The sequence below is a fragment of the Styela clava genome, chromosome 5 (assembly GCF_964204865.1).
Source record: "Styela clava chromosome 5, kaStyClav1.hap1.2, whole genome shotgun sequence".
In the NCBI taxonomy this organism is placed as follows: Eukaryota; Metazoa; Chordata; class Ascidiacea; order Stolidobranchia; family Styelidae; genus Styela; species Styela clava.
In genome coordinates this window covers 9,472,843-9,489,482 of record NC_135254.1, presented here as the reverse complement: position 1 = coordinate 9,489,482, position 16,640 = coordinate 9,472,843, and the positions used below count along the sequence as shown (strand labels likewise).

The window sequence follows — 16,640 nt, the reverse complement described above, 5'->3', positions numbered from 1 at the left end:
TAATTCATAAACAACTGCGGTTTTGAACTCAAAACTCTTGATTTCAGTGTGAATAAGATGTGAAGGAATGAAATGCATTCATGGGAAAACTAAAAAAAATTTATTGAAAAATACGTTCAGATACCATACAAGTCTGTTGTTAAGTTGCAAATGAAATAAAAAAAGAGTGGTTACAATTGGGACATAATTTGACAATACTAAATTATCTGACTTCATGTGCCTAAATATCATAGCTATTAAAAATCTATACCTGTTTTTACCTAGTAATAATGGTCTTCAAAATTTACGATTCCATTTTTCAAGCATATGATAAAGGAACATAAACATATTATATCACAAACAAATAAATCGGAAAATTATTATTTCCAGATTGAAAACACCAACACACTAACCTAATGTTAAGGACTTTATCAACATAATATTCATCTCAGATTAAATGAATCTCCATTCATTCTTATTAGGTAATGATCAATAATGAGTGAGAAAATTAAAATCTCTTGATGGAAAGGAACTTGAGAAGCGCTTTTTTCATCGAAGCCAGCATTCTCAAATTATTAAACAGAAAACTCATTAATTTAAGTGTGTACCTCAGCTCATTTATTCAGCATAACTTTATTGATTGTATTGGGCAATATTGCTTAAGATACAAACTTCCACTGGTCCAAGCATGATCAAGTAATAACATTGCATACAGGTATGATGGAAACAAACTAAGTTAATGATTTATTGAATTTTCACCATGTCCGACAATACAATGCATGTTTTGTTTATTGAGGCCATATAAATGTAAACTCTGAATTTTTGAATTTTTTGAAATATTACGCAATGAAAAATGTCAGTCAGTGGCCAATAACAAATTACCAATTTATTTATCGAATTTTACAGACCATAAGACGCACTGCACTGTGAATAAATTACGTAGATTTGGTTTTTATTAATACATAGGACACATCGGCCTATAAGACAAAACGGTTTTTAAAGCAATACTGATACTGTTTTCGAGTGTAGGCAATAAAGCATAAAGCACTATCTGATCCATACATTGGGCGTACCCGCTTATAAAGGCACACTTTGAGGAAAAGGGGATTTAAAATGTGCCTCATTCGGTGCCTGTTAGTGTAAGCTAACAAAAGACAAAACGGCCGAATATTGTTGAATATTGGAATTTTATTCCATGTTTATCGACGTTAGGGATGTTCATATTACATAGTTTAGTGTTTTACAATTGTCTTACGTAATTAGCTTGAAAATCAAGTGGTTTAAACATATCCATTTTGCAGCCATAATATTAAAAACAAAAGCAAAAAATACATAATTTTACTAAAATTAACACAATCATCACTGTCAACCACATTTTTGAAATATAATAAAGTATTTAGAATTATTAAACAATCTATTAAACAGAAATTAACTCATTCCATTGATATATTATGTACAAATTTTTTATTCATACATCTTCATGATTAAGTTTGTTTCTGAATCACGAGTTCCATTTCCATAAGAATCATAAAGAGTATTTAGAGTAAAATTAAACAAAATGAAAATTTTGCAGTTGCTGAAGAGTTTAAAATTGTCTTTTTGATCAATCCATCGATTAAAAAATTTCAAGCATTTAAGCCATATGGCTTTGTGGATGACCGGCTGGGCGCAAATATGCTGACAATGCAACATATGAATATTATTCTTAGTCAAGATTCCCATGCATGCACTACCTTGAAAAAGGTAACGAAGAGGTCACAAAACCGAATATTCCACTATTTCGAATAAATTCTGGAAAAATATTTTCTAATGTGGGATATTGAATACATACTAAATTAATGCATAAGAAAAATTACACAAATAACTATATCTTGATGTTGATCACATCTAAAACGACCTAAATATAAAGATCATTGTTTTTTCTGTGTTTTTTTGTTATCAGTTGAGATAGCAATTAACAATTGATTTTGAAATCACTTTTTGATAATTTTTCTTTGACTTTGTCATACCTGGGTAAAAAAATTATCTGCGTTCTTCTCAGCATTGAGCTGAAGGAAATGATAGATTTAAATAAAATTCATTACTTTTTAGGGATTGTTCAATATTGCATATACATATTTGAGCATTTTGAACTGCTCCTTTTTTTTAATGATATTTGTGCCAGCATCTAGCAAATAAATTGTTTGAATCATAACATAAAACGCAATATACTAATGAAATAATACATGAATCAAATGATTGGGTTCCTTGATTGGCTATTAGGACGTGCTAGTCATCACAACACTAATTACTTTGTACAGTTCAAATTCTGTCGTGAACCGGTAGTTGCATAAGGGGATATAAATCCTGACACAATAAGCTTCCTTCTTTGCATTATCAAAATCAAAAAAAGAAAACCCATTTCTCTGTTTTAGACACAGTATTTCTGTACCACATTTTCACATATAAAACATAACACGTTTTAATGAAAAAAAAAAGTTCAATGCCTACCTGTATATCTCTAAGCAATTTTATTAACTGTGCTAGTTGAGAACAAGTTATAAAAACAGCAGAATCAGTGAACCCATGACCAGGAGTAGATGTTGATGATGAAGACATAGGTAGACCATCTGTGTGCCACGTACTAATCACAGTGTCCAATAAGGAACTCATACAATTCTGAAAAAAATGACATTTTGTGAGATGGACTGATCATAGCCTGTGCTGCAAAGTGCAAAGTCTGCTAATATATATGAAGCATTGATAATATCAAAAAAGAATTTATAAAAAACTAGGCGTCTACTAGAAGAAATAATATTAACTTGGATTTTTGAATAGCCCATTTCAGGGCTGTTCACACTGGGGGTCTCCCCCCATGGTTGGTCGTGAAAAGGCTCAATAGGGTCCGCGGTGAAATCTTTTTCGACACTAACTAATGTTAAAACAAAATATTTTTCAAATTTGAAAACAGTACCGAGACAGACCATCACCGAAATAAAGCCAAGATTTGATATATTAAGCGAGAATATGCAAGCACATTAATCACATTAAAGGTATTGTCAGTTTTAGTATTTTTCTATTAATTTTTGCGGTATCATTCAATTTTCCTTTAATTTCATTTTAGTTCCTGAGGGTCACGAAAAAACTTGGCTATACCAAGTGGATTTGTAGGTTGAAGTTCAAATCTCATGCTTATATCAGAGGCTGCTTACTCACAACCTTGTTCAGACAGAAAAAGCATGAAAAAAATAATCTGAAGTGAAATTAATATTTCTCCATTGCAATTTGTTACTCCTGTCACATATTTTAGGCAATTTAAATATTATAAATGCTAGATAATACCTTTTCAAATCTTCCATATAATGAATTGTCTGGTTGAGCATCTTCATCTCGTAAAGCTAACACTTGCAATACCTGGAAAAATAAACTGGCAAGTCAAGTTTAGAATAAATTCGAAAAAAAATCTATTCTCTTTAGAATTATTGGTAGAAAATTATATAAATCACTATTTCTTCAGGTGAATCACATCTAAATCACATCATAAATATTAAAAGATCATTGTTTTCTCTGTGTTGTTTCTTATCAGTTGAGATATTGTACATTTTGATCTACTTGCCAAACGGCTTAAAATCCCTAATATTTAAATAAAAACGTTCTAAATTCAAAGATATAGTACTTAGTAATGTATATCGAATATAAAGAATTTCAAATGTATTCAAATTATCGATTTGCTTTGAATATTGAATTGTCCAAAGTTCCCAAATGGACCTTTAATGGACTGCAAATGATACTATCAGTAAATGGTAACACAAAACCATTGTGTCAATACAAAAAGATTTGATTTTATTCACAAATGTTGCAGAAAACAAATATTGACAATAAAAATACCTGAGCTATCTGCATCAAATTAAATCTTGTGAAATCACTGATAGGAGCATCACCCGATACACCATACAGTTCAGGATTAACAATAGCAGGACATATGAACATTTGCAGCATCAAATCAGCACAAAGAGCTCTCGCTTCTGCATGACTAACTAGACCTGTATTTGTAGAATACAAATGTTACAAAAAGATTAAAGTTTATCTAATTTGAATAAAAACTGCGCCAGTGGATAGATCTAAGTCTGACTAAGAAAACAATACCAAGTTTGCGAAAATGTTCAAAAAATAATGTCGATATTGGCATTTTAATGATGCTTAGCATTACACTGACTCAAAAACTGTGACCACAAGAATGTAAAAACAATAAATAACAAGTTGTATCTCCGCAGTTTTTGAAGATAATCGAATGAAATTTGGAACGAAAAGACAATGTGTAACGAAAAACCTAACGAAATATAGCTTATAAATTATTTTCAATAAAATAGCTCTCGCTTCCGCATGAATAGACCTGTATTTGTAGAATAAATTATATTAGGTAGCCTACTTAAATAATGCAAAACTATCAAATTGAAAGTAGAAATGCCAGTGGATTTAAATATCCTGGAATATGCTAGTTAATATGCTTGGTGTCAAATGCATGATTCAAATCTATAAAATCTTATAAGAAAGCATATTGGCTTTATTATGTTGAAGTACAAAAAATTAGCATAAGTGACTCAATATTGATTCAAGTTACAAAAAATAATTTCGGTATAATATCTTATATTGTACATTCTAAAATGACTGTCTGTTATACCGGGGCTCAATGGGAATCAGGGTTAAATCTTTTCCAACACAAACTTATAGATTAAATTCGAAAGATTAGGAACCAGTACTGAGACAGACCATCACTGAAATAGAGCCAAGATCTGATCTTTTGTGAAAAAATATGCAAGAAAATCAGTCTCATCATTAAAGGTATTGTCAATTTTATTATTTTTTTCAAAATCATCAAATTTTTTTTATTTTTTATTTCAGTTCCCGAAGGGTCGAAAATTAATTTGACCGTTCCGAGTGGGTCGTAAACCATGATGAAAAATGTTTAAAAACACTGCCTTAATTAACCCAATCAAATCAGGTTCATTTCTTAAATTACATTCTTAGTCTTAGCTCATACATTCAGTTAACCAAATATTGATTGTATGACTCCTATGACAGAATACATTCTCACCTGCTTCCTTCACAATATGATAAGCTCTTGCGATCACCCAACCCATAGATTGAGGAAAACAATACATAGCCGCATGTAAGCTGTCGATGAAACTTTGACAAATCTCGAACAAGTGACCTTCAGTTCCTTCTAAATGTTTCTTTACTCGACTCTGAAATAGTAATATCTTTAGATATTAGAGAGAAGAATGAATTTTGATGGCGTAGTGGTCAAAGAGTTAAATTTAACCACATCGAAGGTTAAAATTCTGGGTTCAAATCCCATGCCTTCTGCCTAACCAAGGGTGCAATGAATTGGGTAAGAAATGCTCAACTTGGAAAATTCTGGGATTATCAAACCATAGTGTCTCCTTATTTTTCAATGGCTACTTGTGTACATCCTTGTTTAGAGAGAAAGGCATATAAATGTGCCATATTAAAAATTAGGAATTGAAAAAAAAAATTGGGAAGTTTTACATATTGATAATCATGAATGTTCAAAATGAATTGAACATCCGAATTATTATATTTGATTTTACGATATATTCAATATTCCAAAATGTTATTCAACAATAATATTCGGAAATCATAAAAATAGAAGACTATTTAGTTTTGGCCATCCCTGATCATGATGTATACCTCAAATATCACTTCAATTTACCTGAAACTCGGGGTCGTCCTTTTTACCAAATCTTTTCTCAATTTCAACTTGACTAAAACAATCCAAAATTCTGTTTGAATCCCGCTCGAGATAGAGTTCGTCATCCATAAGAACCTACAAGTTCAAAAATATTTATTTTCAAAGCATTGGAAATAAATGATAGAAAAGTGATGAAAAAAATGGAAAATTTAAAATGTCATTAAAATCTAAGAACTGAGTATAAAATGCAATTGAAAAATATTGAAATTTGAGAGTTTTGCCGTGATTCAGATAACCAGAAGATGTTTTAGTGTTTATTTTTAGGCCTAATACATAGGCTACCTAATAGAAAATGATTAATTGCAAATTATAATAAAAAATGTATTTTTATTATATACAAATAAAATACACTACCAAACAATCCTACATTCAAACCATTTTTTCATCCTCTGGAAGTTTATATAAATATGACTGAATGAGTGCATTATATATGAAAATTTATTCCAAACAAAAAAAATACTTTCGAAATGTTAATAAGCTATTTAGTACATTACTCTTCACTTTGGCATTACGAATTTCTAGTTTTTCCATCATCAGGTAATAACGATAGGTTCACATTTAAAGGAACAAAATTGGGTACTCCCGAAGTGTATATACCAGGTTAGGGTTAGGAGTTAGGACATACTTTCATTCCGATTTTCCTTATTTTAGTTCTATTAAGAGTTCGGAGACTGTCTGTGATATCCAAGTGAATATACCCCTTGCCCATAGGTTTCAGTCCATTTACACAACTTGATGTAAAGTAGGCGAACAAAATAGTTACCGGTACCTCCATATTGGTACACATACTTCTGAGGCGCTCAAATTGTAACTATTTGTTGTACCATCTTATGCTATACAATACAGGATTTGAAAGATGGAAATATACAAAGTGATTGACCTAGTAAAAATTGTTCAAATCAATTTCTATCAATCAAAGCTGAACAAGTATTACAGAAAACAATAGAAAAGCGAAAGTGATTCATAATCATTATTAAAATTTAGAAAAATGCAATAATGGCCTGTCCATCACATTAACTGTATGTGAATATTGTGAACTTTAAAATGACTAGTTTTTTTCAGTCATATATTTGAGTCAATTTTACAAAACGCTCATGAAGCAGTAATCATAATCTTGGAAAGTGAGTGTTCTGAAATAGCAGAAATTTTAAACTTTGTCAAAACCAAACTACATGCTTATATCATGAATAGGTATGTATGCTTAAAAACTCCAAATAGAGCAAAATCTAAACACAGGTTGAAAGTTCAAAACAAATAGGTTGTAAAATCAAATATATTATGCATACAATGCAACATTTGAGTCACATGGGTCAATATGTCAGATAATGACAAGACAAGTAAATAATAGAAAGAAGGAAAACAAATGCATTCTAGATAGGATAGTCACAATCAAATAAGATTAGCAATGACGCTACCTCCACATTTTATTTAAAAATGTGAAGATATCATGAAAATGGCGACCCTAAAAAAAATAATGAAAAATGGTATGTGACAATTCAGGTAATAGATTTTGAAAATATTTCAAATACATCCTATGTAAATTCCGACATGACGGTATACTGTGACAACTACATAATAGATCAAATTTATATTGTTCAATGTTGAAATTATTTTTTGACAATAAGTACAAGATTTATCACAACAACGTGTGAATATTATTATTATATCAATTTTAAATTGTAATTTTCTTTATTACTAACCTTTAATAAATCACAATTGTCTAACATAATCACAATTGCATGATTATTATTATTTATAAGGTTCAATGGTTTTTTTTAAAGTTTTCACAATTTCTTCATGCTTATTATTCTCAGCCCGTTAGTAATTAAGATTGAAATTTGTTGCCAAAAACAATCAATCTACATTTCATTTAACCAATGCATTAGAATATTGATTTTTAGCGCTGACTTATCCAAAGGCGAAGTAGGATTACAATGAGCCAGTGGATCAATCAAAAATATTGATGCCACAGAATAAAAGCTTTGGCAAATAATTTTCTTTTTCTGGACTCAGTAAGACAGACTTTTTGTATGAATCATGGCTATTTTTAAAGCCAATCATACATAATGGAAGAAAACATTTGGTCATGGTTCTGATGTGTGCCAAACATACAAGAATACTATGATCTCATACTATAGTATTAGTACAGTCATCCGAAAAAAGAAATATACAAGCGCTGAAAACTGCAGAATTATGCTACAATAATGAAAGACATATTTCCTGCAATTGTCAATCAATCATGACATCATAATGCTACATTAGTCATTGTTTTCCTATATGAAATAGGAACTTGCATACAAGATGCTGTAATATATATCTGCCAAATATGAATTAAATATAAATTTCTTTCCAGAGCAGGGACAACTATGCGAATTGGCTATGTTCAAGATATTTCAAAATAAATATGAACATAATGCAATCTCTGATTATTACAACTAGATAAATAAATGAAGTGACATCAAATTTCTATGAAGTTCTAGCAAGAATTATTCATTCCTATTCATTTGCTCACCTGCATAATAGGCTTATGCAATGCTGCAGTTAAGAATAACTTTCCGGACAACAGTGATTCTGTAAAGAGTCTGAAAAAAGAATAACACGATTCTAGTCAAACATTCATTTCAACTAAAATGTATGAACTTTTGAAAATAAGATATATATAAATCCTAATTAGTACAGGAATTGCATTTTCATTCCTAAGGAGAGCCAAGACGATAAGTCGGCTAAATCATATGGCAAACCATGAACTTGCGAACCCACGCACTACGCAGTGTAATCTGGTGGGGTGGCAAGTGTATTCCTATCAAATGCTACAAAGAGCATCAGGATATCAGTGGTATTAAAACCATACAATTATGAATATAAAAAATATACCTGTTCTAAACATTTATGTCTTTTGTTCCATTCAACTGATTGGGGTATTTGGTTGTATTATTAAGATATTTTTTAACAGTTAGACTTGAGTTAGGATAAACATGTTATGCTCCATCTGTGGCCATTGGATTTACACGAAGACATTCCAATTGGTAATATATGTAAAAAACTTGCTCATCAGACTACCCAACAATGAGGAGCGAACTGTAGTTATAAGTAAAAATAATCCCACTTGTAAACGATGCAGAAAGCAGCATTTCCTTTGTGAAGTATTCTTCTTGGTTGGTCTTCATTTGCAAGTTGAAGTAAAAGCAGGGTTTCCATTAACTGGTGAAAAAAATGGTATGGATCAAAAATATTCCAGTTGATTTGTTAGAAAAATTTTAATCCTTCAAGAATAACAAAACTATTGCAGTGACTATTATTATTAAACAAGTGAGCAACGCTTAAATAAATGGACACGAAAGCCAAAACGAACTAGTATCAAATCTTTTACAATACTGGTAGTTTGACCACTAGTAGTTTTGGCAATTTTTAATTCTGATGATATTATCACACATAACTTCGAAGTAAAAACGAGCCCACAGAAATTTTTGAATAGTAAAATAGATAGCCATCTAGCAACAACAACAAGCTTTTACCTCTGAAAATTTCAAAGCTGAAAATTGTGTGTGTTTGAAAGAAAAAAGTGATTTTTTCACAACAACATAATAACAAAGTGATCCATAGGTCCATTTTATGTCCAACACATACCTCTAACAAATGCCTGTGGTCTCCTGATATGATACTATTTCCATATAATCCCAACACAACAGTCTGAACAACTTGTAATGTAGAATCGAGTGACAGTTTCTCTCCGTATGCAAGACAAGCTGCAGTGAGGGTTGGATTGCTTCGAAATGTTTGTAAGAAGTTTCCATACATTGATTCCTGATATCCAAGTTCTTTGTAACCATCAACGAAGCGAACATTTTCAAGATGACTTGATCTCTGGGAGCAGTTTGCTGGAGTGCCTGATGAAATGAAATTTTGATTACTGAGTACTCACTCAAAGTCATGATTAACATTAACAAGTGGAAATTCATTCCAATAAATAACTACTACCGGTAATACAAACGCTTGGTCAGAAGTACACAGATCAATAGGTCTTGAAAAATAACAACAAAGTACTAATTTCATCAAAACAATGCCTTCCAATGAAATAAAATTCCTATTATCTATATACAGCTAAGTATGTTTACTGTTTTCATTCAACGAAAAAAGATAGTGATAACGCACAAACTTATGGCAAGTCTACCTCCAATGTGTGCAAGTGTACACAGTATACTTGGAATTATCCTACAAAACTTGATCACAAGCAAATAATGGGGTAAAATAACGAGCCCTGTGAAGCCCTGAAGAAACATCAAGAAATGTAAAAGCATTTGCCATCTGTTATAGCAACTTCCAGCATAAACTACAAATAATCTGAATCAGGTTAATAATAATCTAATAGTACAATTGAGAACTTTTGGTCACAACAACAACAGCATGAACAACAAATCTACAATACGATCCAAGTTGACTTTGTGTCCAAAATTTTATCGTTTCATAAGAACTCCATAAATAAAGATCCATCATATTTTTTAGAAATCACAACAATAACAGAATATCCTTATTTCTCATTGATAAAATAATTAACATAATTGGTATCAAAAGCAGAATTGTTGAACTATATACAGTGCATGGTTTTGAACACTCAAACAAAGGCCAAACAAGTGCTACAAAATAACTTCATACCATGCGAACTATTTGTAATAAAATGATTCAAATTGAGATGATGTTGTCTTGTTGTCCAGAAAACATGGGACAGTTGTTCGGATCTTTGTCTGATCTGTTTGTTCAGCTGATAAATAGCTTCCTGTTAAAAATAATATTAGGAAATAATATTCTCATATTTTCATAATTAACAAGGAGTACTGGGTATTAGTTTTTAATCAGGAAAAACACCATAAACAACCATTATGAATCATATCGAAAATCAAATTATAAATTTTGATATATCACCATTTGATTATTAATAAAATTCTTGATTCTAGGAATATAATAGAAAAATTTGAGTTTAGAAGATTGTCATTGTCAGAGTTTGCAGTACATAATATCGTATTTTACTTATCATTTTTTAGGAACCTTACTAAGGCACATTGTCAATTGCTATAACAATTGCTATTACCGTAGTTCATCGTGTAAGACGACGGTTTGTTTATAAAACAATAGTATCAGTACTGGCTTTAAGTGTAGGCAATAGAGCATTGATCCTTACATCAGGTACACGATCAATTTCAGAGAAAAATGAGGAAATTAAAGTGCACTGCATGGTTCGTAAAACACAATGATTGGCATACAGTTAGCCGATAATACTCATTGCGATTAAAGAAACTCTACAACTATCTTTTATTGATATTTGTTGGTTTATTTATTACATATGATCATAATGTCGGTATGTATATTTGAAAAGTAAGTAAGTAAATGATATTCAAATGGAAAATACACAAAAATATAACTTGAGCTAATAATAAAAAAATTCATTGTTAAGTTAGTATCTATAAATTGGCCGCTTCCTGTTGATATTACCATATTCTTGTGGACTAATATTCTCAACACCTGACCTATATATCAATATTTGATTTCCAATAAATTTGTTTCATAATAAAACGTTCACATACAAAACCATAAGATCATTTATTATTATGGCTCACCTGTTCAGATCTAACGAACAATCTCTCTTGTCTCAGTCTTCTAGCAAGCTCTAATAAACTTGTCATTATTGTGTTTTGACATTAATAATCCAAAAAGTATTCCACAATTGTTATGTCACATTTGCAGATGACATATAATTTTTCTTCCCTTTTAATCAATATTCTTTGAAAACTGCATTACACCATGCCAAAATATTAAATTCTACTATATAAAACAACCAAGCTAAAAAAATGTAGACAATACCAAAATATATTTTCAAGTGTTAATTTCATACAAAAGCTAATAGAAAGCACACAAATGCAGCACAGATCCAAAAATATTAAAGCTCACAGTTGGTATAAAAATAGCACTCAAATGGCCTAATAATAACCAATAACAGACTAAGGCACATTAATATCATATTGAACATAAGGTACTCCCGAAGTATGTGTACCAGGTTAGGGTTAGGCCATTACGGTACTTTATACCAATTTTCCCTATTTTAGTTTTATTACGAGTTCGTGGGTCTGTCTGTGTTAGCCAAATGAATATCCCCCTGCCCATAGACAATAGGTTTCAGTACCTTTACACGGCTTGATGTGAAGTAGGCGAACAAAATTAGTTACCTCCATATTGGTACACATACTTCTGGAGCGCTGAACGTAAAAACAATAAAGTGGGCTATTCGAATTCTATTTTGATTGTACACAACTCTATTGGAAGTACGAATAAATTTTAACGGCCGAAAAAGCATACATTCATAGTATTGTTATTATGTTCTAAAATACATTGCTATAGCCTATAAATGATATATAAATACTATTATACCATATTAATAAAGCTAAATTTCAGTTTATTATAGATAATATTTCTAATTTTTATAGTATATGCATAGTTAGTCGATGTGATATACAAGCTCATCTTGGTGGCTAATAATAACGGTAATCATCATACCAAGACTGACTATCTGATATAGCTTATTTAAATACTTTTTGAAGGAATCTATGGTCAAATCGCAACAAAGTCAAAAGTATTGAAAGCACAGTTGTAGAACCAATGCGATAATCAAACTTTTATAAACATATATTATAAATCATGATTGAAACATATTTTGATCGAATCACACTTGGGAATGAATTGTTCTCTGCAATTTTAATATAAAGTTACTGATAATCAAAAATTTTGTTACAAATACACAGGTCACAAAAATTTATTTTGAATTCATTTAGGTGAAACAGTTAAATTTTCTTGAGCATACCAAATATTTTTCAACCTTGCTAATGATTCTTCGTTAATATTTCCATAAACATAATCACATGGTATTGCAGAAGTTGCCAATTCATGGAGTCGCCTGGATCTAGCTATAAATTCCCTCGTTATGGTAACTTGCTGTTGCAAAATATCTTGAAGAGCAAGAGTTGCTGGATTATAAGAAGACAACACGTCCAAAGCTTCATTCTTTATTAATTTTGTCGGAGTAAATGGTTTAGCAGCAAATACTGATCCAGGTACCCACACACCTGATGCTATGTCAGTCTGTGTTTCAGTAGTTTGAGATTTTTTAGGCTTGAGTTTCTTTTTACGAGGAGTTGGAGTTCGAGTAGAAATTGTAGATGAGGATGAAGTCCTTGTTGAGTTGAAAGATGATGAATAGCTAGCTGTTTTATCCTGCAATGAATCTTTATCTGGAACTGATGAAGGTATAGAAGAAACTGATTGCGCAATATCTTGAGTTATACTTTCAGTATCTTTTAAAGTATCATCATCACTTGAATGAAAATCTTCAGAATATTTTATAGACTCAGACTTAATTTCCTCAGATTCTGAATCGTGAATAGACGTTTCTGGTTTAAAAATATTAGCAGGCTTCGATTTTATTTCTATCTTACCATCTTTAGATTCCAATGGTCCAATTTCTAATTCATCAATAGATCTCAAATTCTGCAAATTGCCTTCAATATTGGATGAAATGTCATCGCTATTTACGGACATTCCTTGTATATCTTCTTCCATTGAGGAAGCAAATTCATTAGATGATCTGACCTCGCTATCTTTTCCGGAGGGTATCAATTCCTCAACCGAATGCAGACCAGCAAAACCCAAAGCTGATGTTGGACGATCATTGTCATCCTCGTCTATTGAATCACGCGAAGGAAGAAGATCGTCAAGCGACATAATATTGTGAAGTTTGGTAGGTAGTATTTCATCAAGACTAACTGGTTCTTCACTTTTTTCACTCATAGATATAAATTCATCATAAGATTGTTCCAAATCACTCGATCTAACAAGATCCGATGCAAAAGTTACCCTCTTAGGTGAACCAGATCTTTTAACAAAATAACGATTTTTGTCTGCAAGAGCGGAGTCACTGTCATCAAACTCGCTAGATGCACGAAGTTTTTCTTTATTATAATCTAATCTAGCATCAAGATCTAATTTCTGGGAATCATCGGAAAATTCCACATTAGGATTACCTTTAATAAATCTCATTTTTTCTATTCCATCTTCTTCTGAAGTGTCAGTTTCTTCACCCACTGTTAAAATATTCAACCGATTCGACAAGGTAGCGCTTTTGCTTTTTTGAGACTTTTTTACAGTTTCTCTCAATTTAATTTTCGATTTTCCTATTTGCCTTTTTACATCCAAATCCGAGCTGACATCAAGATCAAAATCAGAAGATGACATAGCAAGTATGTTTTGCGAATGATCAATTTGCCTATCCTTGAATCGAGCCTCAATCAAGGCAAGTCGATTCAAAGCATTTGATGATGAGATATGAGGTTTTACATCTGATATCTGTCTATCCAGACTACCTCTAGATGTCTTTGGACGTTCAAACGACTCGATCTTCACAGCATTTTTTGACGGTTTCTCTTGTTTATGTCCCTCTTCTTGTTCAGTATCTTCAGAGTCTTTCTTTAAAAATCGTTGAAAAGATTTCGAATCATCGCTAGATAAAGATATATCATCCCAGTCCAGAGGCTTTTTTGATTCTTTTACTGTTGCCGACTTAGGTGCCTGAGATGGCCACTTGGCATCAGGAGTTTTCTTTTGATATGATTTTGGTAAACTTTTAGTTTTTGGATCTACCGCAGGCTGCGGTAACTTTTGTCTTTTATTGAGAAACATTTTCAAAACTGGTTAGAAAAGAAGCAATTCACTACCTACAATACCTATATACAGATATAAACAACAAAAAAGATGAACAAACGTTGCAGTAGGTTGGATGAAAAAGGTTAAATATCTTTTTCATTTGTGTATTGATAATTCAGTAATTGTTGGTTCGATCATATAAACACATATTATTCACATAGGATAGGATATACATATTTATCTTGGTGGAGGGAAAAGCAGATAAGACCGCTTATCCATATGGCGAACCACGGCATCTCGTCCGGTTATCATTCCATGTCGTGTATGGGATTAGTTAGTTACTTGTTTTTCGGAAGCATGGACTTGATGATGGAGGAAGCCGGTTATGTGAACCACCCTACGGCGACGAGGAGTCCAGCGATCCTCTCGCACATAACCATCCCGCATTGGATTCGAACCTGCAAACCCACGCAGTGTAATTAGAGCGGTGCGGTGGCTGTGGCGCTTACTGGCTTAGCACGATGAGCCACACCGCTGCGCCGACAATTTTAATGGTAAACGACCATAGATACCGTACACCCCAGCACCCCTATATCTTTAAGAAATTCTACTACTGTATCTAGGAACTAGGGAAAACAGCGCTTTTTTGGGGTGTACCGGTATATGAGTTCGACACCCAAATTTAACTCCGGTCAGAAGGTCAAATTTCATTAAACTTTACCGACTTACTCAAAATAAAATCTCCCTGACAGCCTGACCGCTGCTTCTACTCCAGTACTCTCTCTGTTATAATTCTATTCTGCCGAATAGCTAAATATAACCTAGGTAAAGCTAGCGGCCACTTCGAGCGGACAGTTACCAATTTTTCCAAATTTGAACCCGCCATGTTCCACGACATTTGTCGCGAATTCACTTAATTGCGCCTACATGGATGCAAAAAATTAGGCGATTCTCCCTTTTAGAAACTGACAACAGACCTGAAACATAATAAAAAACAAACATGATTGAAACAACACATTTTTTCCTCGATAAAATGAATTATTGCTCAGAAACTCATTTATCGACAAAATCTAAAATTTAACTGAGTTGCAGCGTAATTTATGCAGGAAATAATTTTTTCTCATCCAATTCATTATTACAGTGAATTTGATGAAGATATATAAAACATATATTAAATTTTAAAACAATTCCACTATGCGGAAAGTTGGGAAATACCCCCCAATTAAAGGAAAATTTTTAAGAAATTGTCAATATAACTCAGAAAAAGCGTAATTTATGCAGGAAATAATATTTTCTCATCCAATTCATTAATACAGTGTATTTGGTGGACAAATATTAAATACATATTGAAATTTTAAAAAAATCCACCGTGCGGAAAGTAGAAAAATTCCCCCCAGTTTAAGAAAAAAATATAGAAAATCTCCAATTTAACTCAGTTAAAGCGTAATTTAGGTAAGAAGGAATTTTTTCTCATCCAATTCATTAATGCAATGCGTTTGGTGGACAAATATAAAATAGATATCAAAATTTAAAAAAAAATCCACCGTGCGGAAAGTAGGGAAATTCCCCTCAATTCAATGAAAATATTTAAGAAATCGTCTATCCAACTCAGTTAAAGCATAATTTATGCAAGAAAGAATATTTTCTCATCCAATTCAATAATACAATGTATTTGGTGGACAGATATAAAATACATATTGAAACTTAAAAAAAATCCACCGTGCGGAAAGTAGGGAAATTCCCCCCAATTGAAGAAAAAAATATAAGAAATCGTCAATTTAACTCAATTAAAGCGTAATTTAGGTAAGAAGGAATTTTTTCTCATCCAATTCATTAATGCAGTGTGTTTGGTGGACAAATATAAAAAACATATTAAAATTTAAAAAAAATCCACCATGCGGAAAGTAGGGAATTCCCCCTCAATTAAAAAATATATATAAGAAATCGTCAATTTGACTCAGTTAAAGCGTAATTTAGGTAAGAAGGAATTTTTTCTCATCCAATTCATTAATGCAGTGTGTTTGGTGGACAAATATAAAATACATATTGAAAGTTAATAAAAATCCACCATGCGGAAAGTAGGTAAATTCGGTACTCTCGAAATATGGACACAAAGATGACGCACAACCTGAAAATAAAAGGTGTACCAGGATAGGTTCAGATTTAGAATCTAGATTGTACGCTTTTGGGAGCGCAGGGAATAACCCATTTATGCAAAAAATAA

The 16,640-nt window shown here is 31.8% G+C and overlaps 2 protein-coding genes across 3 annotated transcripts in view; both read right to left on the bottom strand.

The window, feature by feature from the left end:
• Positions 1 to 11,483, bottom strand: part of LOC120345203 (GTPase-activating protein and VPS9 domain-containing protein 1-like) — a 34,858-nt gene extending 23,375 nt beyond the window's left edge. For both annotated transcript variants that reach the window (XM_078113215.1, XM_078113216.1), the window contains exons 1-10: positions 11,344 to 11,483; positions 10,385 to 10,505; positions 9,359 to 9,618; positions 8,838 to 8,932; positions 8,244 to 8,313; positions 5,693 to 5,806; positions 5,054 to 5,204; positions 3,847 to 4,001; positions 3,301 to 3,372; positions 2,470 to 2,637 (exon numbers count right to left, since the gene is read on the bottom strand). In XM_078113215.1, coding sequence (XP_077969341.1) covers positions 2,470 to 2,637; positions 3,301 to 3,372; positions 3,847 to 4,001; positions 5,054 to 5,204; positions 5,693 to 5,806; positions 8,244 to 8,313; positions 8,838 to 8,932; positions 9,359 to 9,618; positions 10,385 to 10,505; positions 11,344 to 11,409 — 1,272 coding nt within the window. In that variant the 5' untranslated portion in view covers positions 11,410 to 11,483. The remainder of the gene's footprint in view (positions 1 to 2,469; positions 2,638 to 3,300; positions 3,373 to 3,846; positions 4,002 to 5,053; positions 5,205 to 5,692; positions 5,807 to 8,243; positions 8,314 to 8,837; positions 8,933 to 9,358; positions 9,619 to 10,384; positions 10,506 to 11,343) is intronic.
• An 83-nt stretch (positions 11,484 to 11,566) lies between these two features.
• On the bottom strand, positions 11,567 to 15,214 carry LOC120345204 (uncharacterized). Its single transcript, XM_039414640.2, has one exon. It carries the CDS (start codon positions 14,450 to 14,452, stop codon positions 12,545 to 12,547), a length of 1,908 nt encoding a protein of 635 aa, XP_039270574.2. The 5' UTR covers positions 14,453 to 15,214; the 3' UTR covers positions 11,567 to 12,544.
• Positions 15,215 to 16,640: the final 1,426 nt, after the last annotated feature.

Bases quoted from the DNA above. Each gene is read 5' to 3' on its own strand.
- LOC120345204 (XM_039414640.2), bottom strand. From the start codon at position 14,452: ATGTTTCTCAATAAAAGACAAAAGTTACCGCAGCCTGCGGTAGATCCA.